Source organism: Theobroma cacao, chromosome 8, assembly GCF_053813885.1.
Source record: "Theobroma cacao isolate CCN51 chromosome 8, ASM5381388v1, whole genome shotgun sequence".
Taxonomy (NCBI): domain Eukaryota; kingdom Viridiplantae; phylum Streptophyta; class Magnoliopsida; order Malvales; family Malvaceae; genus Theobroma; species Theobroma cacao.
Genome location: NC_142646.1, coordinates 2,476,022 through 2,502,459, shown reverse-complemented (window position 1 = coordinate 2,502,459; position 26,438 = coordinate 2,476,022). Strand labels below are relative to the sequence as shown.

The following is a 26,438-nucleotide window of genomic DNA, read 5'->3' as shown; positions in this document are numbered from 1 at the left end:
CCAACCATGTTGATTATGAATTTATGATTGTAGATTAGGAGTGATGAATTTCATCTGTTTAGGTTCATATATGAGGTATGCATGGTGAGGATATTGAAACGTGGAGCTGGTGACAGTGTATTTCTAACGTGATAGAATTATAAACCATTAGCGGAAATAATATTTGAATACCAAATCTGGTGACAGTGTCGTATGGTGGAGAGATGGGGAGAATAAGGGGTTCTAGGCTTCTTAACCTTGCACACCATTTGCTGCAGAAAGTGTTGACATTTGTATTTGATGTGGGCTGCGAAATATGCATGTGGGCACTTGTCCTCTTGTCAATTTCATTGGCTTATCTTACTGTTATTTATTCTGCACAGCTAATGTTATCCTGCCTGTATGGTATGAACATAACATGCCCTCTAATTGCGGTTGATTGGTCCTACTAACTTGCAGAATTTCCTAATCAAATCTTAGCAAATATATCATTTAAAATTGTTATTTATCTAGGTTGGTTTTCATGTTGAAATTTGAAGCGCGTAAACTGTGCATTATGCCGCGTTACAGATATCCATCCCAAAGGTCCTGTAATTTGGGTTCGAGCCAATCATGCAGACACTGCAATCATGGCACATGCTACTAAGATTAATCTTTGGGACGTGTGGACGTTGTCTCTCGGAAGCTCATGTCCACTCATTAATGGCAGAGCTTGCTTAAGATTATTTCTTCTGTCAGGCCCATTTGCTCTCGGCATATGTTGTGATTAAGTCCCATTCCAAATCATTGGTTTTTGCACATGTCGTCGCACCTTGGGAAGATCTAGAGTCTGGGTTAATTCTTCATTACCACATGAGATTCAAGGGAGATGAAAATGTGAAGCTTGACGTAAGGTTAAAGGATAATGATACGCTGTGTGTTGCTTCCAGTTCACCAAAAGCGAGCCCCAGATGGAAAAGCTCATTGCCCGAAGTCGCTGGAAAAGCAAAAAGTGAAAGGTTATGGTGGGATCTCTTTCAGTGAGCAGTTCTTTATTGGTCTTTTTGTTCGAAAAGGGCGTCGGCTAATCATTTGGTTTATGCTAATCAAAAACAGAGACTTTGCTATGCAAGATCTGATCCATCAACTTTCAATCATAACCAATTTTGAAACAAGACAGATGTTAATGGTTTGACTCAGCGAGTGATTTGTTGACTCAAGATTGCTGCGATCCAGGGTGAATTTTCAAACTCACTCTGCTGTGCTGTCTTTTTCCTATCCTCTCCACCCTGTGAACCTCCCTTGTTTTATATAATCATCAACATTCTTTCGAAAGCTGCTGATTTCAAACATCCTTTTACCTCCCTTATCCGGCTGCTAAATTCAATTTTGTTTTCATTATCACTTTAACGGATTCTCTTTCTCAAAAATCTCATAAAATTAATTATAAATCACAATATTATTACAAAAAAATATTATAATAAGATTCATCGTAATAAATTATTATAATAAAACGGTATAAAATCATAAAAATTATATATTTATTAAATTATGTTACTAAAAAAGCGTTCGAGGATAAAAATAGATTAGAAAACTTTAATCTAGGCTTAATGTTATGGATTACGTATCTCTCATGTCTCTTAATGCTAACACCGATCCTATTATGTCATAGCACTTTTAATTACGATTCAATTGGCAAATGAAAATCCTAGCGGAATGCGAAGAATGTTCCCAAGCTCCAGCATATTCATGACTATCCACATTTCTATCTACATTTCTAGCCAGAATAAATATGGGCACTTCTTTTTCATTTATTTATTTTCATTATAATTTATTTTTTCAAAATTTAATATTTTATATTATTAAATTTAATTTTTCATCTTAATTTCTATATAAAAATGTTTTAAATGGGGATGGACACTGATTCGTGTCAGCGCTTAATACAAGAGTCAACATCGGCTGAAGCAGGAAGGCTAAAATATTTAGATAAGCCAATTTTGTGTCGCACGGGCGAGACGAACATGGACATATCTTATGCTTTACGGAGTGAATTTTTATTTTTATCTTTTTCATCCCTCTTACCACCGACCCAATAAGTAAAATTTAATCCGAAAATATTTTACTTCCCCCACGTGACATTTTACTTTGACCAGGGATTATAAATCAATATAAAAGTTATAATCATATTAATCTTTCATGTGCATCTAATGATCATCTTTAATTCCATTAGCTGGTGTTTCAATTTTTCCAAACTGATCAGTTTATTATTCCTCGATTATATAAGGCTACTAAGCCAACTCCGATAGGTCCACACATACTTTTTTGTCCTACAACATTGTTTAATGTTACTCTATCTGCGCTAAATAATTTTTTTTTATTTTCACAGAAATTAAGATAAAAAAACTTTGATTTTAATGTATTTTATAATAAAATTTGAAAAATTTCTTGTAATATAGATTTCCAATATTTTTTATATGAAAAATAAATTTTATAATATAAAAAATAAAAGTATTAAGTGTGTTTAAGGAATTCATTTCGTGACATCTCAGACAAAACTTTGATTTTAATATATTTTATATTAAAATTTAATTTTTAGTAAATAGTTTAAATGTATGAAAAAAATAAATTTATGATATAAAATAAATAAAAATATTAAGGATAACCCGAAATTCTATATAAAGTACAACTTTCTGTAAATTACTAATAGATTCCAATCTCAGCAGCTTTTTTCTTTTCTCTTTTGTGCTATGATTCTGTTCTTGGTAGCTTTGCCAAAATGAAAATTTGTACCACTCTACTTGTATAGAACTATTAAGAGGCATCAGTCAATGAACTCTTCTGATATTTGCCATCCCTAACCAAGCTATAGCCTGAATTAACAACAATCCATGAAAGCAATCCATATTCAACGCTTTGAGTTTTGACTCAGCCCTGAATTGGTAAGAAACTCGTTGAGTTTCTCTTCCTGCCCTGTTTTTTCTTTTTAACAAATGCTCGTGAGTAGTTTCACAAGTACGAGAATTTGTTAATTAATGCTTGAGCGGAAGAAACCAACAAGAGGTTAGATTGGATTATTCAAGCAAAAATGGCAGTAATTAAAAATGAAAAGTGGAAAAGTAATGTGAGATCTTAAGAGGGGTCCCCTTCTATCTCCCTGCCTGTTAAACTTCTTCACATGCAATCCCTGTTTCAGAACAAAACAAACCACCCACCACTAGTCCACCACCCCTCATATTATGCAAGAAAACAAAAGTTTATATAGTGAAAAAAGAAAACCCTTGCATTATGCCTGTTTCTTCAATCGAATGCTTCTTCTTTTCTTTTATTGTACTTTAATGAATTTCCTAAATTTTAATTGATATTCAAATTAACTATCGATAATCAATTAATATTTTATGTCTGCACGATGCATCATTTAATAAGTTAATGTCCTCAAATGAATCATGCCTACAATATGCTATGTCCATAGGAATTACTAATTAGTATTGGGTTTGACAATAGCTAATTTTTATTATGAGTAAGGGTTTATTTGGAGATGGATAAAAAATTAAAAATTTATTTAAATATGATAACAGGTTAGGGGTTCGATTGAAAATTTTCATAATTTAAAGACTTGTTTTGCTATTAAGCCGAACAAAAACAACAACGAGCCCATGTGGGCGACAAACACAAATAGTCAGCTAATGTGAGGACCCCACCACCGACACTTCAATCCCCCTTTTTTTTCTTTCTTTTCCTTTTTCTCAAATTTTAATTTTCCCTCCTTTTATTGTGTTTTTGGCCTTTGCGGCTTACATACACTCACACCCGTCGCCCTCCTCTGCACCACACTTAAATATTGCGCCATCCCTCATCAGTCCCTGCTCCTCCCAACCTCTTCTTTTTAAAGTCTCTTTCTCTCTTTGTCTTCCTTTCACCTTCACTGCACCAACAAACTGAGACCCAAAAAAGGAGTCTGTCGCTTTATTTTTTACTTTTTTTATACTCCCAGAATGCCGCTTAACTTGGCGGTGGCACTGTTTTGTGCCACAGCTTCTCTTTTCGCCATTGCCGGTGCTGACGATCCCTACAGGTTCTTCAACTGGAATGTTACTTACGGTGACATCTACCCTCTCGGCGTCCGTCAAACGGTGAGCCTTCAATCATCTGATCTGTGTGAAAATGATGCTCATGTTGATGGTAGTCACCTTTTTTTTTTTCCAGGGTATTCTCATCAATGGGCAATTCCCAGGCCCTGATATCCACTCTGTTACCAATGACAATCTCATTATCAACGTGTTTAACAGCTTAGACGAGCCTTTTCTCCTTTCCTGGTAAGATCCGATCACCCCGTTGTTCTCTCCACAAAGATTTTGTGCAACCTTTTTACCCGCCCTTTCTTGAAAAAGATGAACCTACCCCATCGTTATTCACTTATTGCTCCCTGCCGTATGGGGACAAGTTTGTAATCTACTGGCATTCTTCGGACAACCATCAGCCATAGTCGGTCGCTAAACAGTTTTTTTTTTTTTTCTTTCCTTCCTCTGAGATTGCTTTAAATTTGTGATTAAAAGAATGTCTGATCGGCCTGGCTGAGTCACGTTACTTTCTTCCGTACCATTATTGTCTTCTTTTCTGCATTGTTAAACGTGAACGCTGGAGAAAACATCCATGTGCTTGATGTCACGGTAGATCTGGCTTTAACAGACCCGATTCATTTCATTTCTTAATAATACAGAATACCAGTGTTATTTTTCTAAAAAAAAAGATTGTCCGCCAAATTGGGGCTCCAATTTGCACTGTTTGTCGTGGTATTAGATGAGCACATGAGTATCATTATCAGTGTTTTAGCATAACTGAGCAAGTCCTCTGCTTTGCTGTAATGGGAAAGCGACTTATCCATGATTGAGATAGGCAGGAAGTTAGCTGTTGAATTAATTGGAAAAGTTTGAATGGCCATTAATCTACCTCATTTAAACCCACTAATAATCCATGATCCAAGTGGTCTATTTTTTGATTAGCTGTCTCCCACCCATGGGAGATATGGGGAGATGCTCTGGCGGGTTAGGAATTTTGGGATAGAGATCTGGACTCAGAAAAGAAAGATATTAGTAGTATCTTTTATATTTTGTTAGCTCGGAAGCAATTTTGTCTGCCCGGAACTTACTTTCCGCATTTTCCTTTGATAAAAATCCGAGGCTATAAATGTTTTTGCCTTGGATAAATGAATTCATTAATGAACTTTGCAACTAAAACGTCAGACACTAAATCAAGTACTATTGGACTATACTAGTAGTTTTCATTTGTTAACTTCTGTCAAAACGGTACATGTAGGAACGGGATCCAGCAGAGGAGGAATTCTTATGAAGATGGTGTATACGGAACAACATGCCCTATTCCACCAGGGAAGAACTTCACATACATTCTTCAGGTCAAGGATCAGATAGGGAGCTTCTATTACTTCCCCTCTCTTGCATTCCACAAGGCTGCTGGTGGTTTCGGAGGGATCAGGATCCTCAGCCGACCACGGATTCCGGTCCCCTTCCCGGATCCTGCTGGGGATTACACTGTTCTTATTGGAGATTGGTACAAGTCCAACCACACGGTAATCATCCCACCGGTTTTCCAAAACCTTGGTGTATTTAAATTTGATTGCTTTTTTAGGTGGCACTGATTTGGAAAAATGCATGCTATTTATATCTGTGGGGTATACAAAAACATAGTGGGATCGCTGCTCTTCTGGGGATTGTAAATGTGTCGGTAATGTAACAGAGTGGGATGGGCATTATTTGACTATTTGATGCTATGGCTTTCGTGCCTTTTGACAGCTGGATTTGCTGTCCGGCCTTTTCTGTTGTCATTTCCTGCTGAGTTGGAGAACTGGGGAGTTTATTTTGAATTGAAAGCAGCACGTTTTAAATGATTATCTGAAAAAGGCATTTGCTTTTCCTGTTATGCATTACGTATTTCCAAATGGAGTATCATTCTCGATTATCCAAAAGCATTAGGTGGTTCTTGCTTGTCATGCAAGTATTCATCAATCATCATGTGGCTTTGCCATCTGGGCCACTGCGCGTCTGCAGAGGTTCCTAAATTCTGTTGTTAATCAATTTGTAGTTGAACTAATGATTCTAACCGATTTTATTGATGTCTGATATAGTTTAGTCCGGCTAATAAGAAACTAAAATGTACTTGTGCAGGATTTGAGGGCTCATCTAGATCTTGGTAAGAAGCTACCTTTCCCTGATGGAATCCTTATCAATGGTCGTGGACCTGGCGGTGCCTCCTTCAATGTTGAACAAGGTATATACAGTCAATCTAGTATTCAAAATCTAATCTTTCTACATTTTCTTTTTAGTATTTTCTTCTTTTCGGAAAAGAAAGAAAGAACAATGTGATTCAAGCCTAAGCATGTTCTCTATCATCTATTGCAGGAAAAACCTACAGACTTAGGATATCAAATGTTGGATTGCAAAATTCTCTCAATTTCCGCATCCAAAACCACAAGTTGAAGTTGGTAGAAGTAGAGGGAACACACACTCTGCAAACTACCTACTCATCGATAGACATTCACGTTGGCCAATCATCCTCTGTTTTATTTACAGCTGATCAGCCTGCACAAGACTATTACATTGTAGTCTCCACTCGCTTCACCAACCCGGTCCTCACCACTACAGCAACTCTTCGCTATAGCAATTCCGCTGGCCCTGTCTCTGGTCCTCCTCCTGGTGGACCCACCATCCAAATTGACTGGTCTTTGAACCAGGCCCGCTCTATCAGGTATTTTCTCAATCAACGCGTGACAAGCTGCACAAGCCTTCTGGAAAACGACATGTTTTAATATTATGTGTTCAAATCTAATTATTCACTTGTTCCTGTTTCAGGACTAACCTTACAGCAAGTGGACCAAGGCCTAACCCACAGGGGTCATACCACTACGGTCTCATTAACACAACCAGAACCATCAGGCTTGCAAATTCTGCCGGGCAAGTCAATGGCAAGCAAAGATATGCAGTTAACAGTGTTTCCTTTGTTCCTGCGGACACTCCTCTGAAACTTGCCGACTATTTCAAGATCGGAGGAGTTTTTCGCGTTGGAAGCATATCCGATAATCCTTATGGCGGAGGGATATACCTTGATACTTCAGTTATGAATGCAGACTACAGGGCTTTCATTGAGATTGTATTCCAGAACGATGAGGACATTGTACAGAGCTGGCATCTTGATGGATACTCTTTCTTTGTCGTCGGGTAAGCACATCATTTTACTTGAACAATCCAAAAAACGTGCTTGGAACTGAACTGATATACTTGGTTTCTGAACCATTTTGAAAATGCAGTATGGACGGAGGGCAATGGACAGCAGCTAGTAGGAATCAATACAACCTCCGTGATGCAATTTCACGTTGCACCACTCAGGTAACAAATTAACATCTTTCTTCATTTATCTCGTCAACCAGGATCAACAGGATCGTAACATTTCATACGCTGCGAATGCAGGTGTATCCAAAGTCATGGACCGCCATTTATGTGGCCCTTGATAATGTAGGAATGTGGAACTTGAGGTCTGAGTTTTGGGCAAGACAGTACCTCGGACAACAGTTTTATCTGCGTGTATACACAGACTCATCTTCACTCAGGGATGAATACCCGATCCCTAAGAATGCACTTCTCTGCGGTAGGGCAAGCGGCCGAAGCACCCGACCCCTGTGAGGCAGGATAGAATCAAGGATCCAAGAGTTGGGTAGAGAAAACCTGTCCAGCTTAGGTGGATAAAGATTGAATACTAGAGTTTTGCCTTCTGATCTTGTTGTTTAGCGCATCAATGGTGCTAATGCGAAGTGCCTAGCATTTATGAGTTAGAACTCTTAAGTTACTAGACCTCAGCTCGAGGTCGCATTCTTTCTTACTATAGATTTGTATTCCCAATTGTATTGTCCAAGTTTTCATACCATTAATCCTTATTATTATTATTATATATTTAGTCATCATTGTTATGTTTGTTAATCAAAGTCTTGCATTATAGTACTGCTTTCAGATTCAAGGCCCATGGGAAATTCAACCCATGTTGAAAGAGCAGTCTTGAATCGGAATGAAACCAGTTCTCAATTTCCAAGAGAATGTATCAACTCTCAAGGATTCAAACTTTCCCAAAAGATTAAAAATTTAGTTCGTCAACATTAAATAAAAGCTTTAGTAGTGTATTTTGAATTCTGAATTTGTATGAGTAAAATGATGTGTGTGATATATATCGAGATAAGACACACATCACCAGGTCAAATGGTATAAGGTCAATTCTGAATTTTATTTAGTAAGTTAATTTTTTTTATTGAAATAGTATGAGAGCCAACCTTATATTCATGAGGTTACGAGTTTGATCTCTTGTGAAATCCTTGGGTTCTTAAGAGAGAGATTAGATGGAGATTCCAGTGTCGTGGGATGCACCAATAATGCACTCTCCATACAAGAAAATAGTAAGAAGTGGGAAACACGCCTGGAGACCGAATGATAATAGTTTAAAAGAAAGTCAAGTTAATAATATTTAATCATAATTGTATTAGAATCGAACAATATTGTAACTGTATAATAATTTAATCAAATTGATTTAATCTATATTCTATATAGAGGTTAACAAGTAGAATTGATCTTTTTATTTCTTCCATTATCAATTGGCTATTGCAAATCAGATGATAGCTAGAGCAAAATCTTGGTGGAAATAATACTTTGTTAGATAGTGACCTTTATTTTAGTGCTTAGTTCTGCCTTTTTTCAAATTGGCTATAAAGTAAAATCAAATTCAAGAAAAAAAAAGTAAAGACTTATAAAAAATAGTATTGATAGTTTAAATGGTGTTCAACTTTTATTTCTAAATCATACAAGATTATTTATTATTTTTGTATCTGAATATGTTATTAATTTGTGAAAGTGAAAAAAAAATTAATAAAAAATAACACAACCCGAGATTACCTTATGGGATTAAGCTAGGACCATTTGATTTTGGGTCCAAATTGCGGGTCATGCAGAAACTTCATGGGCCTATTGGGCTAACCGTGAAAGAAACTTGGGTTGGACTCAAAGCCCAAAAAAGGGCCTAACCCACTTACTCCCACAATCTCCCTCTTCTCAGTAATTCGCGAGAGTTCCGCCCACACCCTGCCGATACAAATTGCATAAAACCATAGGAATCCCCTCAAATCATGCTTATTACGCATCTAAGGATTCTCCAATCATATAATCCCACGTGTAACTCTGACCAGCCGATATGTATTAGTCAAACCAGTCAACCAATCCTGCGGATATAAGCAAAAGAACGCAAAAACCCTTGTAAGACATTTTATAAGTATCACTCTGTTTATAGTGGAGCAAAGCAAAGCCCTTCGAGCCTGAGGAAAAACCCTGCTTCTGTTTTCTGTTCTCGGCGGGATCCAAATCTCAAATTATCTAAATCACGGTTAAGATCAGGTAATAAGCTAGTCATTTCGAGGATTCCTAGGGTTTCTGACACCTGTCGTTTTTATTTCCTTTTTTCGCTGTTATGTTACTGTTTTTTCCTTTTAGAAGTTTTTTTGTGTTAGTTTCTTAGTGAAATGAGGGAAATGAAGTGAAAATGCTGAACATAGCATTTTTCCGGCTCATTATACAAATTTAGGGTTTTTTAAGCAGCATTTTGGATTCGATTGTTTTTAGATGTGTTTCGTTTTATGTTGTTGGATTAGAGATATTTATTGTTTTTTCTTGATTCAGGGCTTCATTTGTGCACCAAGGCTCAAACTAGTATTTTCCATGGCGGTGCGTTTTTTGCCCATTACGTCTTATTTTTAGTTTGATAGCTTTGTTTTGTTTTATTTTATTTTTTGTTCTGTTTCTTATGAAGTTTTGCTTTGGCGTATGCTTTGCTTGGTAAATGTGATAGATTGAAAAAATTCTTAAAGATGACGCTAGTGAAGAGAAGGGGGAGCGTGCCAGAATGGTAAGTAGTTATAATTCATATGTCTAACGCTGATAATCTGGTTTAAAGGAAAAATAAAATAACATATGTCCTTGTTTGGAATTCTGTGATTATACTTTTTAGGCATTCTTGCTATTTTGGGCATCTTATTTTCAATAACACATGCATGCTCTCTATTATTTTCAGGCATCATTTGTTGGGGCAATTGCAATTACTGACTTGGTTAAGACAACCCTCGGACCAAAGGGAATGGTAAACTTTTCCCATTGTGTTCATAAATTCAAAGACTCTAGTAACAGTTGTAATTCTCTACTTTAAATCTTGACTTTCTTGTTGGTGAAATTATCTGGCAGGATAAAATTTTACAGTCAACAGGCAGAGGACATGAAGTCACTGTTACAAATGATGGAGCTACCATCTTGAAGTCCCTGCATATTGACAACCCAGCTGCAAAAGTCTTAATCGGTATCCTTGTAATTGTTTTCATTTTCTTAACTACTCTTTATGAGTAACATGGTTGTTTTTTTGTCAACATTTTTAAAAGTTGCATGGGTGTTGAATGTTTTTTGGTGCACAAGACTATATGATGGAAGTGTTAATGGTTCAGTTAGCTGTGCTAACAGCATTGATGAATTTTGTGTGGAAATAGCTTTTATATTATTAGATAATAATCCTTAATACAAAGTTCAGACATCTCAAAAGTTCAAGATGATGAAGTTGGTGATGGGACGACTTCTGTTGCTGTTTTGGCTGGAGAGCTTTTAAGGGAGGCGGAAAAGCTAGTGGCTACCAAGATTCACCCCATGACTATAATATCAGGTTCTTTTGGCCTCAATAGTACATTGCTTGTTCTTATTCTTCTTGTATGCTGCTCAGTATCTTCTTTTTTTCTTTCACTGACTGGTGCATATATGTTTTGAGGCTTCTATGTGGTATTATTGCAAAGGCATTAAACTGCTAGAAAAGTATACTTTGTTATCTATTTTCCATATAACTATAGCATTAATGAAGGAGTCAGGGCATGCTAGCCTTGTGATTCTTTTGTGTAATATTTTCTGACTTGCATCTATCATAAAAACTTAAAAGGAATTGCATTTAAATATGAACCTGAGAAATAACTTTTAAATATTAATGCTTCTCTCTCTTTACTCCTGATAGGAGTAAATTTTTCATAAGTACAATTTCTATGTTATTTGTTCAAATTTTTATTGTGAATTTAATACCAGTTCAATTGCATATTTATCTAGAATATCTAGCGTTTATTTTGTTGGTGTGCCAATTGCCAAATAAGTTGTGTTTCCACAGTTTATAACAATGTGTGCGGGTTTTATAGGTTATCGGATGGCAGCTGAATGTGCTCGTGATGCATTGTTGCAGAGGGTTGTGGATAACAAAGAGAATGCAGGTGATGATTGCTGGCTATGAGTACATTTGTTTTCTTTGTGTATGCATTGTATGAAAACTCTATCTGTTGTATTCGTTGCACTTGTTGATTCCTCATTGAACTAGATTATATTAATGTGTTTGACTTAATAAAATCTGTAATTGACTAGTTCCTGCCATTAGGATTTGTCTTTACCCTATTATAGTTGTTTCTTAAGTGTGTGGTATTTCTGAATTTGCAGAGAAATTCAAGACAGACTTAATGAAAATTGCAATGACCACTTTGAGTTCCAAAATTCTCTCTCAGGATAAGGAGCATTTTGCACAACTAGCTGTGGATGCTGTTATGAGGTTAAAGGTGATAATTTTTCTGCATCTAACATTTTAAGATTAAGGATAAGTGTTTAAATGCTGTTGGGTTTGGGAATTATGTTGTTCTGAAGCTGTTCTTGCTTATGGAATGATTTTGTTGAGAATTCCCCTTTCCTCTGTTTTATTGCTTTAATTGAATTTCTTTTTCCATTTTTCCTAATTGACTTTGTATGACATGCTGTTTGAAACTGCAGGGGAGCACAAATTTAGAGGCCATCCAAATTATCAAGAAGCCTGGAGGATCTTTGAAGGATTCTTTCTTAGATGAAGGGTGAGCTCTTCTGAGCTTCTTGTCCCCTACAATAGTTTTGTGGTGGGATCAGCTGGGTCCCTAGTACATCACCCTTTTCCTAGTTCCCCTTTATTCTGCAAAAGTTTTGCTCCCAGCTTATCACTATTATTCTCATAGATAACCAATGTTTGATGTATCCAAATACTGTGAGAAGGAAGGATACAATCAGCATCATTTTGTTGCAGACTTTGGTGCATTGTTTCTTATTCTGTCATTGAATGGTTCAAGGTATCACTTTGGAATTTTTATTAATTTAGACATAGAATTTTATGCTTTCAGATTCATTCTTGACAAGAAGATAGGTGTTGGACAACCAAAAAGAATAGAGAATGCTAAGATTTTGGTGGCAAATACTGCAATGGATACGGATAAAGTGAAGATATATGGTGCACGTGTCCGTGTGGATTCAATGTCTAAGGTTGCTGAAATTGAAGGGGCTGAGAAGGAAAAGATGAGAGAAAAGGTGCAAAAGATCATAGCACATGGGATTAACTGCTTTGTTAACAGGCAGTTGATTTACAATTTTCCTGAAGAACTCTTCGCAGATGCAGGCATACTTGCAATCGAGCATGCTGATTTTGATGGGATAGAGCGTCTGGCTTTGGTAACAGGTGGTGATATTGCTTCAACCTTTGACAACCCAGAGTCAGTTAAGCTTGGACATTGCAAGCTTATTGAAGAAATTATGATTGGTGAGGACAAGTTGATCCACTTTTCTGGTGTTGAAATGGGTCAGGCTTGCACAATTGTGTTGAGAGGTGCAAGGTATGGTATTTCAGTATTTCCTTTAGTTGTTCTCCTCACTTGATATGTTTGCAATCTCCATGACATGCTACTGTTTATGGCAGCCATCATGTGCTTGATGAAGCTGAAAGGTCTCTGCATGATGCCTTGTGTGTGCTGTCTCAGACAGTCAATGATACTAGGGTATTGCTTGGAGGTGGATGGCCTGAGATGATAATGGCAAAGGAAGTGGATGAACTGGCTCGGAAGACTCCTGGGAAGAAGTCTCATGCCATTGAAGCTTTCTCGCGGGCACTTGTGGCCATCCCAACAATTATTGCTGACAATGCTGGTCTGGACAGTGCCGAATTGATAGCTCAGCTTCGTGCAGAGCACCACAAAGAAGGATGCAATGCAGGGATTGATGTCATCACTGGATCTGTAAGTGCTGAAACTGAGTTATTTTAAAATTAAAATAGATTTCTTTGTATTTATTGTTTATGGTTATGGCTACATATTTGCTTCTTTGGCCACTCTGTCAAATATGTCCAGTCAGTAATTTCTTGTTACATCTTAAAAGATATTACACTTGGATTATAATACATATGGCTGCTTAACGTAGTTACAGACTATGATTTGTACATTAATTTTTTGTTTAGATATTTGATTTATTGGGGGTGTCAATCTAATGTTATAGATTCACATACTATATGGTTTATGGCCTATTTGGTAGACAAGACAGGTTATGATTGTATACAACCAAACAACATGGAGACCTTATAATTTTTATTCCTTGCTGTAACGAATTGCATGATTCAACTTTTAACAGGTAGGAGATATGGCTGAGCTAGGAATCTCTGAATCCTTCAAAGTCAAGCAAGCTGTGTTGCTCTCTGCAACCGAGGCTGCTGAGATGATTCTTAGGGTTGACGAAATCATCACCTGTGCTCCAAGGAGGAGAGAAGACAGAATGTGAAGATGACCCATGGTCGTCAAGGGCACATTTGTTGTAATGGACAAGTATCTTGGCATTTGCTCGTTGATGTTGCTGCAGTATGGTTGAATTCTAGAACTGAAGTTTTGCGGCTTGTTTAATTTTTGACTGAAACTCTTCTCAAAAAATTGAAACTAATGTCTTTCTGATTTGGTAATCATATTATTAATGATTAATTTTCTATAGCTGGTTGAGGTGCATCTTTTACCTTTTCTGTTTCTGTTATACATATTTGTCGTTGAAAAAAAATACAAGATTGTAAAGAACCGGAAGCTATCGTACCAATAAAATAAACTACTCAAATATTCCCCAGCAAACATAAAGAAGGCCTTGTATTATTTCATCCTCGATCAGCAGTTTATGATCTCATGTTCACAGTTTAGGAACTTTTACCTGAGTTGCTTGGAGAATTAGTTACAGAACTCTCAGACAATGATCTAAACCCCAAATAAACTAAGAAAGTAGAGGCGTCCAAGCCAAGGAAGCTAAAGTATGTTTATTTGACGAATCTAGTTCATTTATAGTGAGGAAGCTAAACGATGGAGGTGAACATAGCCGGACAGCACAGCTCGATTTCTTTCTTTCGCCTTTACCTGATATATGACCCTGCAGATTACGTCTCCAACATTAGATCTCCACTCTTTTCAAATGTGACACTCGAGTTTTAGCATTGACTTCAAGTGTTGCACAGAAAAAGGATGCAGTATAACAAACAAAATTGTACCTCAAGCCTTTAAGCCACATCTCAGTGACCAAAGTTTCACCAGGATACACATGTAAAAGGAATCGTCCGGATATGTTTTTGATCATGTCTGGGTCTCCCTTGCAAATGCATTTGATGATTGCCCGAACTGCGAACCCAAGGGTGCACAATCCATGCAAAATTGGCCGCGAGAATCTTTGAACATGGGTTAACAAAGAATAAATCAGTATAAAGCTTAGGGTGCAAATAGCTGTGTCAAGAACTGGAAACCAAATTTTTCCATGAAATGCAAGCATAGCCTCAAGATAAGAACAAGTAAGCATGATTAGCCTGTGGTAACAGCTTTGCAGTGAAGTTGTGCACTAACCCTGCGACTTTTGCAAACATAGGATCTGAATGCAGAGGATTATAGTCACCAGATAACCTATACAATAATGCCTGCCAAAGCAGAAAATAGAAGTTCAAAACTCGTGGAGAAGCTTGTTTTCAAAAAGCATCTCATGGCCATTCAAGAGAGAAGCTGATATCAAACTACCCCACAGCATAAATTATATGGACGAAAAGAGGTTATAATTGGATAACACGTATTTTCTTTCAAAGGCAATGGAAAAGCTATTAGGAATTAAATCAGGATATCAATGCTACATGCCTGAGATGATTGGGTACAATCCTCAAATATTGCAAAAGGTACACTTTCCGGGATTTTCATAGCGGGAGCCGGGTTGGCTGGATAGTTCGAGTATGTAAAAGGCTGAGATGGATCTGAGAAGCCACCAGCACCTCGCAGAAAGACAGTTGTCCTAAAAAATCATTTCTAGATTAATTAACAACCACAGCATGACAGTTTTAGATCAGATAATGTAAAGGAGGACTCACCGATTCATGCTTAATAGTTCACCAGACTCTTTCTCATAACTTCTGGTTTCAATCTCAAGTATTGCTGCTTTACCTTAATATTTCAAGGGAATGGAAAAAGCTATCAAGATCAATGCTTGAAACAGATCACAATTATTATGAAAATATACTTGAAAATATTTCTTCCCTTTCAATTTTATTTTTTACAGTTTTTCCAGATGCTAACAAAACAAGGAAGCAAGCAACATCCAACTTCTTTGTGCTTATTATACTCAAAAGTTTACTTTACAATACAGAGTTACAGACACATTCATCAAAGTCAAGACTGCCAAAGCAGCAGACTTATACTGCCACAGAACAACTCGACTTAATCGTCTCTATTTAGAAACATTCCACCTGAAATTTTAGTTGACAGCACTTCAGGTAATGAGTACAAACCTTTATCATGCAATCCTGCAAGACTAACTTTATTTCGTATCTGCAAAAAAGGTTTAATAATAATAAGAATTAATTACAGTAGTAAACAGCAGTTGAAAGAGAGATTCAAAACAATTGACTTCCGCTAGAAGACAACTTTTACATCCCAATGGTTTATAAGCATACAGCATCAAATTTATGTACCAGATGGTCTTCATAAGAATCAAGAAGAAATTCTCAACCTAGAATAGTCAGATATGCGGGATTCTGACCAATTTAACTTTGATATCAACCCAAACATATACAATCCAGAGATAACCACATTCACTCCTATTATACACAACTCCAGGTTGGCAGTACTATGGACTTACCCTGGCATTTGAAGGAAGCGGCTTGTGTACTTCTATGTATTGTTGTCCATGCAACAGTAGACGTGGTTCAAACCTGTTAATAACAAAAACACAAACAGTTCAAGAGTTCATCCTATGAAGCTTTAAACAAATTGTAAAATGCTTTTAATAAATCGAACAGAAAATGAGTTTGTAAGCTAGAAAGACAGTATTTTGCGGCGCCCCGGGGGGTGGGGGCGGTGTTGCAACTTAGAACTTACGTCAAGCCAGGAAGATCCAAACCATCTGGCAGAGATTCAAGTGAAAATAAAGCAGAAAATGTTGGCAAAACCTGAGAAGCAGGAAATAGGAAGGTTAGTTTATCCATAAGTAAACTTACAAGCAACCTCCACCGGCTCCCACGAGGTAAATACAAAAACTTCTTTTTACTCAAACCTCAGTTTGGATTAACAATTTTGAACATATTAGGCATCCCATTTGCAGTTCAAATCAGCATTCAGGGATCGAAATGCAATTCAATATTCACCCGTAGCAAACACTAGTTACGCTAGATCACAATAACAAACCATATATACACATTTTCCAATTAAAGAATCATGACCGGAACATTATTTTTAACAGAACCAACTGATAGATAACCTTGATAAACTGCTGTCCATTTTCATGGTGAACATATTTAAGTTCATCGGTATCAACAGCGTCCCGTCCACATGCTCCAACACCCAAGGCATAGACAGCTACATCTCTGTATCCAAGCAAACATATCATTGTCATACAAATTACATAACCACTTTAAGTTCTTCACACAGGGCGGGGGCAATACCTTTCAGTGTAGGTATATGTTGTCTGCGACAAAAATTAGGATAATAATCAGGTAGCGGAGTCAAAGAGCAAAACAAGAAGTCAAGAACCGGAATTTTCATATAAGCCCAAGAAAAGGAAAAGAAGAGATACCTCTGGGAATTTGTGAGAAAGAAGGAGCTGCGGATTGCAAGCCGAACTAACCGCCATAGCTAGCAAGCAGAATCAGATTGCAGCGAAGCTGACGATGTCCGATAGTCAATCCCAATTAAACCGTCAAATCAAACGAATCCGATACAGTGAATATTGAGGATCAAAATTTGGATAGAAGCTGAAAAAGAATATGATAAACTAATGAAGCAGAGGATAAAATCATCACCGGACACGAAATGGAGACAATAAAGGGCAGTTTGGTCTTGGCACAGTGGGCCCGTGTTGTTTTACTTGTTTTGAGCGTTCAAGTAATCGAGTTTTGTCTGGTCTGGTTCGGGGTCTCGGCGTTGTGACGGTATCTTAGTGTTTGAAACTAGAATTAATCCACTTACCAAATCAGCTGTTTAGGATTATATTGACATTTTAATTTTTATGTAGGGTATTATATTTCTTAAAATAACTGAAATCACTGAAATTATAATAAAAAATAAAAAATAAAAAATAATCAAAATCGATTTATGTGGATAATTCTAATATTTATATTTTTTAAAAACTAGTAATTTAAATATATTATTAATGATAAATTTTTAATAAATTCGATTATAAATTTTAAATATTAAAAAATCGAAATAATTAAACAAATTATTCATCTTAATCTATTAATAGAAATTAAAAAATTAAATTAAATTAATTCAAAATTCGATCTATTATGTCGATTTAAATGGAAATATAACATTTTACATAATATTTGGTTGGTTTTGGGCTTTAAAGGTCTATTGGACCATGGATGTGGTTGGCTTTTCTCTTTTTTGTGGATTTTTGGTTGAGTGATTTCGACGGTCAAGATTATGCATAGAAGTTTGTTACCATGAGTATTTGGCTTTGTTGGGCCATGGTTGAATCATGGTCTTCTCTTCCGATCCTGTTCGAACTCATCTAAACTAAACCACTTCGTTTAGTGACTGCCGCCACGGCGAGTGAGAGAACCAAGAGCAGTTCGAAAATGTCCAACGATACCGAACCCGCGCAGGTCAGCTCAGTAGCAGCGGAGAGCCACGCCGGTGCCTGCGACGCTGAGATGCAGCTTCTCGAAGGCGCCGTTCGGTCCTTGCCTTATCATGTCGTCAAGGAACTTTTGTCTGTCGGGGTAATCATATCTTTTGATTTTTACTGTCAAATCACCTATTCCAAATCCTTTTATATTATTGCGTTAACATTTGAATTTGATAAAGTAAGTCAAAATCAATCAAATTTGGTGTTTGTTTCAGGTTTGTGCGAGATGCGTCCTTCGGCTATTTGGTATCGAGGAGCATATTTATTGTCATTCCTCGTTTTCACAATCGATGCTCGGCTCAATTCTAGAAGAAGAAACTTCTTTTAAATCAGAAGTTGAGTTTCAATTCTGCAGCGTATGCTTAGGTGTATTGCAGTTCAGTTATTGCGATGATGGCGAAGAAACGGTGGTAAAAAAGGAGAGTGCAAAGGACATGGCTTTAAGCATTGCGGAGTTAGTGAAGCAAGAAGGGCATCAAATTGATGGATTCTCACTAGAAGTTTCTGTTCCACCGCTTATCTTGGAAAACGAATCTTCGCTTTTGTAAGACTTGTTTTTGCTCTCTTTGGTGGATTTTGTTTAGAGTTTCTTTTTGGCCTTTTTGGGTTTTTGCCTGTGCATTAATAGAAAGCACTGAAGATGATGATTTCTTTTCCTTTTTTGGTCAAAATTTTGTAGGTCACATATGAAAAAGAAATATGAATCAGAGCCTTGGTTTCAAGAAAGGTTGCTTTCCAAATGCCATTCTGTTAAGGATGTTCTGAAATTTGCTATAACAAAACCCCTTGAAACATTGTTGGTAAGTATAATTTGCTTGTAACTGGTTTGATGTTTCTGTTTAGACTGGTTGGAATCACTCATTAAGGTGGCGTAGTAAGAAGATCATTGATTTTATGTTAATAGAGAGCATATAAAATCAATTGGTTATATTAATACTAAATTAAATTAAAGTTTTGCAGGGTGTTAAAGCTAGTGCAAGCTCCTTTCGAATTCGTTTGACTTACACTCACAAAAGGGCATCAAAAAAGGTTCAGAACTCTGTTGAGAGGAATCAGGAATGCAAAAGGCGAAAAACAGGTATTTGAGATCTATTGAAACAGATACCAAAGAACTTGGTTGCATCTAGAAGGTCATTGTGTTCAACCAAGTTCATTTATTGATGCAGGCACTGAGAATGCGTTGCACAATGTTAATGATGAATCGGTGATTGCTGACAAAGATTGTTCTGGTTATTCTACCATTGAAACAAATTCTGTCACTGGAATATTTTCCAATGGCGTGCAAGATCAAGAAACTTCTGAACACTTTGAATCCCCCATAGAGAAGGTTGTCTATTAAAATTTTTTCTGGCTCAGTTTCTTTGCTTGCAAAAGTTTTTACTAGTCTGAACTTGAAAATTCAACATTGTGTTTTATCATGATGTTTCTTAGTACTTAGTTTGGTATTTTGCCTTTTTAGGTCAGTGAACCTTGCCACTTGGTATACGTTTGCTGCAGGACACATATTTACCTATGTGGTCGATATCTGAAGGTAAGCTAATACATTAGAATCTCCTTCAATTGCCTTCACGAAATAACCAAAAAATATAATACACTTGGAATTATTGAGATTTTGAGCAATCCTTAGAGTCTGGCTTGTTTACAATGTATGCTAAGCTCCTTTTATTGCAGTACTCAAGAAATGTGAGTCAAACACGCTGGATAATTGATGAGGAAAGGATGGGAGAGGCATCTGTTGAGGTATTAGCTACTCCTATGTTTTTCTGTATTGTCCAGATGAGGTTATTCTTCATATGTAATAATACGTGGAAACTTAACAATTTTATTTGTTTGCTCTTTAGGAGATAATAGGTAGCAACATTCTTCCTATATGTCAGGGAGATAATTACAAGTTTCATGCTGCTGGCAGAGAAGATATCGATGTAATGATTTTCTGCGTTATTGATTGCTTGTTTAAACTCAATGAATGTTGTGCTCATCTATGGAACCTATTGCAGGTTCGGATGTTGGGTTCAGGTAGGCCTTTTCTGCTTGAGATACAAAATGCCCGCCAAGTCCCATCAGAGCTGATTGTTAAGGAAATGGAATCAAAGATAAATGGCTTGGAGAATAAATCAGTGAGTTCTAATACCATTTTCATGCTCATGTGCGTGTGCAAGCACCCATTTGTGTATCAAATGATTTAGAATTAGTTGCACATAACATATTCTTGCAGGTTGGAGTTAAAAATCTTAAAGTGGTTGGCAGCCAGGGTTGGGCACTGATGCATGAAGGAGAAGCTGAGAAGCAGGTGGTTTTGTCTTTTATAATTCTCTTATCATTTGGATAGAAATATGAAGTTCAAATAAAATTAGACCTGGATTAGACCTAGATATAAGACGTCCTATTTCATGCAGAAGCAATATTGTGCATTAGTGTGGATTTCTCGTCCGCTTGAGGATGAAGACATGCAAACCATATCTTTGCTCAATGACATGGTTAGCTGTTCTGTGAAATTTAATTTTTCTTTTCCATGATGTATGTAGAGTGTGTACTATAATAAACCATTCTATTTGGTAAGTTTTCTCTCTCTGTTGTTATGCAGAAAATTCTGCAAAGGACCCCAATACGGGTGCTTCACCGTCGAAGTCCATTGGAACGTGAGAAAATTATACATTGGTTGGCACCTTTCCATTATACATCTTAGCTCCACATTCTGGTCTATGTTCAAAATTCAAAATGCTTAACCCTGTTTCCATTTTCCATTTTAAATCCCATATAGGATGAAGATTGAGAGGATTGCTGGAAGCTCTCAATATTTTCTTTTGCATCTCTGCACCCAGGTAAGAAATTTAATTCTCACTTGAACATGGCGGCATTCTCCGCCATTTCACATTTTATTCTCACCCAGGATGGCCTCTACTAATTTAGTACCCCATGCTGTATATCACTATGTGCAAGAAAGGAGCTAGCATGGGTGCTTTTTTAGCTTGATAAAAGCCTAGTTTCTTGTGTTTATTGTGGGGGAAGATGTAATGCACTTATATATTTGGAATGCAGGCAGGAACTTATATCAAGGAATTTGTTCACGGTGATCTTGGGCGTACACAGCCAAGGTACTACACTAAACTGAAAATGATATGGTTGCACTATCAAGTTCTTGTGGATAGTGAAAAAGCTTCAACTATTGTTTGAAGACTGTTCTCACTTTTTCTTAGGATTCAAACTAGTTTCTCTATCATTTATTGTTAGCAGAAGCAAATACCACACTAAATAGTTTAAATGCAATAAAGCTTTGAGCCTTTGACCTTAGATGTATTTGTCATAATGTATGTATGCTTGCAGTCTCATGGAAATCTAACTGAGTCTTCTCTTTCGCAGTGTTGGATCAATTCTAGGATGCAGAGCAGAGATACTGCAGCTGGATGTTACAGACGTGAAAATGGATTGTTTTGTGACTGAATGAGGCATACACACTTCCATACCCCTTTACCATATATGATACTAAAAGTTTTGAGTTGGAAGATTGCCCGATGAGCTTTGCATTGTCTAACAGTTGGCATTAATCTTTGCACTTTCTTGGGCGGTCAGCTTCTTGGAAACTATCTTGTGGTTTCACTTTGTTGTTAAAAGTTTTGGAAGACGTTCTAATGTAAATCATCTCGAGTGATTAAGAAAAATATAAAAAAAAAAAAAGAAAAAGAAAAGAATCCTCCTCTGAGGTGAAGAGGATTCTAGCCACCCTCCTCCTTATTGGGCTATTTGGAGTTGGGTCAATGTGGGTCCATATCATGGTAATTTGCATAACCGCCTTGTTTTCAGCCTAACCTTCGGCATTGTAGGGATTTGGCTGAATGGGCTAGCTTGGCTCATTTTTTTGTAAATGGTAACCTCTGGTTTTAGCTACCTGGGTCAGGGCGGTCCATGTCATAGTGAAACATATCTTGGGAACTCGTGGTTAAGGTACTACATAAGTATCAATGGGTCAGTTTTATGTGCGGACGCGGCCCATATGCAGTAATACAAATTGTTTTGTCAAGTTGAGACTACTCTGGTAAAAGGTATAATATTAAAAAAAAATTTTAAGTTATTTAAAAATATATAAATAAATTATTTTTAAATTTTTAAATTTTTATTTTGAATCAAATAATTTTTTTATAATTAATAATTAATTGAATTAAAATATTATTTATCATTTTATATTATGTAATGTTAACATAACATATTCAATATGTTAACATATTATAATTGATGATACCATAACATGTTAATTTAACCTATAACAATATTATGTCAATCTTATGTAAATATAAAATAATAAATAATAATTTAACTAATAATAATTAATTAATTATAAAAATTTATTTGATTCAAAATAAAAATATAAAAATTAAATAATAACAAAATAAATGTTTATATAAATTTTTTAAAACATTTTAAAAGTTTATTTCGACATTATGCCAAAAAATAAAAACAATGGTTTTAGCTGAGGCCTATATCTTAGAAATTGGACAAACAACCAATGGTTTTAAGTTTTAACCACCGGGCCAGCACGGCCCATGTCATGGTAAAAAATATTTATTGTAAATTGTAATCAATAATTTCTTCTTGCTAAAGGGAACTAAAATAAAATTTTGTGAAGAAAAATAAGTATGCAATGGAATTCTTCCCGGCGGGCATGTTGATTATATCATTCATATCCTCCTTCCATCGCTAGAAGCTACTCAACCCAAGATGCACCCAACATCTTTGCCATGAATCCAAATCGCTCAGCAGCTTCATCAATCTGCATCACGGAAAGCCAAGGCCCACGTTGCATGGACTAGCAATGGATACAAAACTTCAAAAGGGCGGACGAAAAGAAATGAAATTAAATGCTTACCATTTTCTGCGTTGGGCGTCCGGCTCCATGTCCAGCCTTACATTCAATGCGGCCGATAATTGGGTTGGTCTGGGGGCTCTTCTCTAAGCTCGTGCACAGAACATATTGCATTGTCTGAGAAAGAAAGTGGATCAGCGTTACACATAGCTAAACTATAGGAGCAAAGCAATGAAGGAGAGAGAATATGTTTGGGGAGCTTCAGGGTTTTGATATGCAGATGTGTCAAATATATGAGAACTGGATGATTCAAGGACTCACTGCCAATAATTTCAACGAGTGTAATGGCACAACTCGGTCATCGTGATCAGCAGTCAATAGCATAGTAGGCGGGTACTGCAATGGCTGACCAGGATGCTGTTCCCATGGTCTTCGTACATTATGTAGAGGTGAGTACCTTGCAAAAGAATAATTTAAATTCAAAAATTGTGCCCAATACCTAAGCTTCATAAGCAGTAAATATGCTGTAGTCCATCTGATTTTAGAATGCCCTGGTTGGTGAAGACCACCTTTTTACCATACATGCTCGACATCAGATAATTGCTAATATGCCTGATTTATATAACTGTGTTACAAAGCTAGAGATATGAATAAAAAAAAAGTTTCCATAAAATAGAAATTTGCTCACTTGATTAGCCAGTTAAACTCTTCCTCCTTGTCCGAACAGCCATAATCAGATGTCCATGCATGGCCTTCAAAGCAGAACCTTGATCAACATATAATACTAAAATAAATACTCCACCGAACCAAAAAATGTAGATCAAACTAACCAATGGTGAACTTGTGAAATCGCAGCATGTCCATCACACCAACATGAGCCAAAGCACAACCAAAAAGATCAGGTCTCTGCCGAAAACAAAATAGCTCAACTATGAACAAAGTACAATAATGATGAAGGATGAAAAAAATAAAAAAAATAAGAGAGAAAATCAATCATTCAAATTTCAGTGCACCTGGTTTATGCAAGCCCCAATGAGAAGCCCACCATTACTTCCACCTTCAATACACAACTTTTTGGACTGAGTGTATCCAGCAGATATAAGATACTCAGCAGCAGAAATAAAGTCATCAAAGCAATTTTGCTTATTGGAAAGAGCACCAGCCTTATGCCATTCCTCTCCATATTCTCCACCACCACGAATGTTGGCAATGCAGAAAAAAGCACCCAGATGCCTTGCAAGTACAATACTACTCACACTAAATGTGGGTGTGAGACTAATGTTAAATCCACCATATCCATACAACAAACAGGGGTGTGATCCATCCAAATTAGCATTCTTCTTGCCCACAATGAACATAGGGATCTTGGTACCATCCTTACTTTGCACAAATACCTAGAATGAAATAAAAAGAATAAGAGAACATACTAAACGCACACCATCAGAACTCCGAAGTCACCAAATTCCAAAAAATAATCACACCTGAGTGACTTCATACTCTGAGCGATCAAATCCAGGCACAGTAATTTCACGGAATATCTTCATATCTGGAACCTCAGTGCCAATGTTGCACTGATATACAATACCGGGAGTAAGAAAGCTGGTAAAACCAATAAAAGCAACACTGTCTTTCCGCCGTGCTGAAATCCCATAAACAGACCCAATGTCAATTGGCAACTGATGCAGCAGCAATCCTGTTTTCAAATCCCTTATTTGCAGCACATACTTCACATCACTTAGGTAACTAACAATCATTTGATTAACATTGACAGCATATGCTGATTCAAGCACATCTTTTTCAGCCTCTGGGATCACATCAATCCAGTTACTTGGTTCCTTCAGATCTACCCGGACTAGTTTATATTTGGGGGCGTCTTTATTGGTAAGGAAAGTAAAAACTGTGTCATCATTTGCAATGGCTTGATACTGTGCATCAAATTGATCTATTAACTTAACAAACGGGAGAGGGCCATTTTTTTTCCTGAAACCTTCAAGACCTTCAGGAAGTGAGGACATGTCACAGTAGTATAGTTTATTGACAGGGTCACAACTCTCCCCAATAGACAGGAGAAGATACTGCACAAGACAATTTAAAAGAAAAAAATGAGAAAATACAAAGTTTGCTCTCTCCTGACATGTGATCTCCAGGCTCTTTTTCAGTTAGCATAGTGAAGTAGTAGCTCCATTACTTGTGATACAAGTTAAAAGAGTTGCTTAATGTTACTACCACAACACCAATAAAGGACATGAAATCTAGAACGTCATCAAGTTGTACCTACATTCCCATTCCCCATACATGGCATCAACTTACCTTTCCATCATCTGTAACACTGCCATCAATCAAGTGCTTAGGATTTTCAGGATCTCTCCAGCATAAAATATCTTCAGATTGATCCGCACCGAGAAAATGATAGTATAGCTCATGATTAAGGTTAGAATCAGTCTCTGTCCCAGCATCTATATTTCCTCCCTCTCTACATGATAACAATACCATCAACATATTTTCAATTTTCAAAATCTAAAAAGGCTTTTACTCTTATTAAAACATCATTTTTACTTACTTGGGTGCTGGATAACGACTATAGAAAAACCCTTTGCTATCATGGGTCCAACTTATACCCGAAAACTTCACCTGTGAGCAAAATGAAAAAGAACATCAAGCTCAATGCTCATTAAACAGACCAACTAATTAATACATTCATAGTTCAACTAGCTCACCCATGATAAAGTATCAGGCTCAGCTGACTTATCCTCAACTCGCATAACTTTAATGGTCACCCAATCACTGCCACTGGAACTAAGCGCATAAGCCAAGTACTTAGCATCCTCACTCACAGACGGCGTGCTCAACGACACTGTTCCATCCTCACTGAGCGTGTTGGGGTCAAGCAAAACCTCTGCTTCTCCTTCCAAACTATCCTGAAAAAAACCCAACAACAGGTCAGCTCTTGAATCCTTACAAATTAAAAAAAAAAAATTGAATAAGATTCTTGGATTACAGACCTGAACATAAAGGACATTTTGGGCTTGGAGTCCAGTGTTGTGGAAGTAGAAATACTTGTTGTTTTGCTTGAATGGGACATCGTAACGCGGGTGATCAAAAAGCTTGGTAATTTCGTCGCGAAGCTTATCCCTTGCTTCGCATTTTTCAAGCACCGATTCAGTTAATTTCACCTGTTTCTGAACAAACTCCTTCACTTCCTCAGCATCAGGATCTTCAAGCCTACAAGTTCAAAACAATTAAATCTCAATTTTCAACAAAACAAAAGAAATATGAGGGTAATTAAAAAAAAAGAAAGAAAGAAGATTACCATCGATAAGGGTCCGCAACCTTAACGCCATGGTAATCGTCGACGACAGAGTCGTCTCTGCGAGCAATTGGGTAGTCTAACGGCTCTTTCAAGGCAGAAAGCGAACCCATGAATCTAGCAGTCGAACGAACTGACGGCTGCCGCAGCTTAGAAAAAGGGTTGTGGTAGTGGCAGCTCTTCGGCCCAGCTGAGACTTTTGCTAATAGATTGGGACCGACGTTTCCCAGTCGGCCCGTAATGCGTGGAAGATTAATAAGGACAGCGTGGCTTGCGTGTAAAATCATCAAATAAATATCGAAAAAAGAAAAGAAAAAAAGCACAAAACAAGTGGTCTAGGTGACTACCAATA

General features: G+C 36.9%; 5 protein-coding genes across 6 annotated transcripts; 3 read left to right on the top strand and 2 right to left on the bottom strand.

Moving 5' to 3' along the window:
* Window positions 1-3,774: 3,774 nt before the first annotated feature.
* SKS5 (SKU5 similar 5) lies at window positions 3,775-7,927 on the top strand. Its single transcript, XM_007017893.3, has 8 exons — window positions 3,775-4,088; window positions 4,162-4,271; window positions 5,272-5,542; window positions 6,138-6,240; window positions 6,372-6,717; window positions 6,822-7,187; window positions 7,277-7,355; window positions 7,437-7,927. Exons 1-8 carry the CDS (start codon window positions 3,951-3,953, stop codon window positions 7,647-7,649), a joined length of 1,626 nt encoding a protein of 541 aa, XP_007017955.3. The 5' UTR covers window positions 3,775-3,950; the 3' UTR covers window positions 7,650-7,927.
* A 1,322-nt stretch (window positions 7,928-9,249) lies between these two features.
* Window positions 9,250-13,834, top strand: LOC18591653 (TCP-1/cpn60 chaperonin family protein). Its single transcript, XM_007017891.3, has 12 exons — window positions 9,250-9,398; window positions 9,681-9,725; window positions 9,850-9,906; window positions 10,072-10,137; window positions 10,239-10,350; window positions 10,576-10,704; window positions 11,219-11,290; window positions 11,511-11,626; window positions 11,835-11,911; window positions 12,212-12,697; window positions 12,781-13,096; window positions 13,485-13,834. Exons 2-12 carry the CDS (start codon window positions 9,720-9,722, stop codon window positions 13,629-13,631), a joined length of 1,584 nt encoding a protein of 527 aa, XP_007017953.3. The 5' UTR covers window positions 9,250-9,398; window positions 9,681-9,719; the 3' UTR covers window positions 13,632-13,834.
* Window positions 13,835-13,954: 120 nt separating this feature from the next.
* On the bottom strand, window positions 13,955-17,221 carry ECH2 (enoyl-CoA hydratase 2). Its single transcript, XM_018125847.2, has 11 exons — window positions 16,929-17,221; window positions 16,798-16,820; window positions 16,614-16,719; window positions 16,235-16,305; window positions 15,996-16,068; window positions 15,646-15,685; window positions 15,229-15,301; window positions 15,002-15,152; window positions 14,720-14,790; window positions 14,374-14,547; window positions 13,955-14,255 (listed from the first exon to the last, which is right to left on the bottom strand). The coding sequence occupies exons 1-11, from the start codon at window positions 16,983-16,985 to the stop codon at window positions 14,168-14,170; spliced, it is 927 nt and encodes a 308-aa protein (XP_017981336.2). The 5' UTR covers window positions 16,986-17,221; the 3' UTR covers window positions 13,955-14,167.
* A 535-nt stretch (window positions 17,222-17,756) lies between these two features.
* LOC18591651 (Pseudouridine synthase family protein) lies at window positions 17,757-21,864 on the top strand. 2 transcript variants are annotated; one of them, XR_001929063.2, is made up of 15 exons: window positions 17,757-18,075; window positions 18,197-18,525; window positions 18,661-18,781; window positions 18,942-19,059; window positions 19,148-19,308; window positions 19,441-19,512; window positions 19,653-19,721; window positions 19,823-19,903; window positions 19,979-20,098; window positions 20,197-20,271; window positions 20,378-20,458; window positions 20,566-20,620; window positions 20,743-20,803; window positions 21,021-21,076; window positions 21,342-21,366. XR_001929063.2 is itself a non-coding variant. In XM_007017884.3 (15 exons), exons 1-15 carry the CDS (start codon window positions 17,932-17,934, stop codon window positions 21,424-21,426), a joined length of 1,647 nt encoding a protein of 548 aa, XP_007017946.3. In that variant the 5' UTR covers window positions 17,761-17,931; the 3' UTR covers window positions 21,427-21,864. The 2 variants fall into 2 exon arrangements, 1 of the variants encoding a protein (XP_007017946.3); XM_007017884.3 differs by having other exon boundaries at window positions 17,761-18,075; window positions 20,566-20,639; window positions 21,342-21,864.
* A 619-nt stretch (window positions 21,865-22,483) lies between these two features.
* LOC18591650 (uncharacterized) lies at window positions 22,484-26,388 on the bottom strand. Its single transcript, XM_007017883.3, has 12 exons — window positions 26,090-26,388; window positions 25,782-26,001; window positions 25,497-25,697; window positions 25,340-25,410; window positions 25,090-25,252; window positions 24,261-24,854; window positions 23,793-24,173; window positions 23,610-23,685; window positions 23,468-23,531; window positions 23,101-23,236; window positions 22,843-22,956; window positions 22,484-22,746 (listed from the first exon to the last, which is right to left on the bottom strand). Exons 1-12 carry the CDS (start codon window positions 26,371-26,373, stop codon window positions 22,681-22,683), a joined length of 2,370 nt encoding a protein of 789 aa, XP_007017945.3. The 5' UTR covers window positions 26,374-26,388; the 3' UTR covers window positions 22,484-22,680.
* Between the last annotated feature and the right edge of the window lie 50 nt (window positions 26,389-26,438).

Excerpts from the sequence above, each read along its gene's own strand:
- SKS5 (XM_007017893.3), top strand. The coding sequence starts at position 3,951 with ATGCCGCTTAACTTGGCGGTGGCACTGTTTTGTGCCACAGCTTCTCTT. Across the intron at positions 6,718-6,821 it reads AACCAGGCCCGCTCTATCAG|GACTAACCTTACAGCAAGTG; the intron begins GTATTTTCTCAA and ends TTCCTGTTTCAG. Across the intron at positions 7,188-7,276 it reads TACTCTTTCTTTGTCGTCGG|TATGGACGGAGGGCAATGGA; the intron begins GTAAGCACATCA and ends TTGAAAATGCAG.
- LOC18591650 (XM_007017883.3), bottom strand. The coding sequence starts at position 26,373 with ATGATTTTACACGCAAGCCACGCTGTCCTTATTAATCTTCCACGCATT. Across the intron at positions 23,532-23,609 it reads ATTTCACAAGTTCACCATTG|GCCATGCATGGACATCTGAT; the intron begins GTTAGTTTGATC and ends TCTGCTTTGAAG. Across the intron at positions 22,957-23,100 it reads ACTCGTTGAAATTATTGGCA|ACAATGCAATATGTTCTGTG; the intron begins GTGAGTCCTTGA and ends TTTCTTTCTCAG.
- ECH2 (XM_018125847.2), bottom strand. The coding sequence starts at position 16,985 with ATGGCGGTTAGTTCGGCTTGCAATCCGCAGCTCCTTCTTTCTCACAAA. Across the intron at positions 16,069-16,234 it reads TTGGATCTTCCTGGCTTGAC|GTTTGAACCACGTCTACTGT; the intron begins GTAAGTTCTAAG and ends TGTTATTAACAG. Across the intron at positions 14,548-14,719 it reads ATGTTTGCAAAAGTCGCAGG|ATTCTCGCGGCCAATTTTGC; the intron begins GTTAGTGCACAA and ends CCATGTTCAAAG.
- LOC18591651 (XM_007017884.3), top strand. The coding sequence starts at position 17,932 with ATGTCCAACGATACCGAACCCGCGCAGGTCAGCTCAGTAGCAGCGGAG. Across the intron at positions 19,513-19,652 it reads TATGTGGTCGATATCTGAAG|TACTCAAGAAATGTGAGTCA; the intron begins GTAAGCTAATAC and ends CTTTTATTGCAG. Across the intron at positions 19,904-19,978 it reads CTGGCAGAGAAGATATCGAT|GTTCGGATGTTGGGTTCAGG; the intron begins GTAATGATTTTC and ends AACCTATTGCAG.
- LOC18591653 (XM_007017891.3), top strand. Across the intron at positions 10,705-11,218 it reads CCCCATGACTATAATATCAG|GTTATCGGATGGCAGCTGAA; the intron begins GTTCTTTTGGCC and ends CGGGTTTTATAG. Across the intron at positions 12,698-12,780 it reads ATTGTGTTGAGAGGTGCAAG|CCATCATGTGCTTGATGAAG; the intron begins GTATGGTATTTC and ends TGTTTATGGCAG.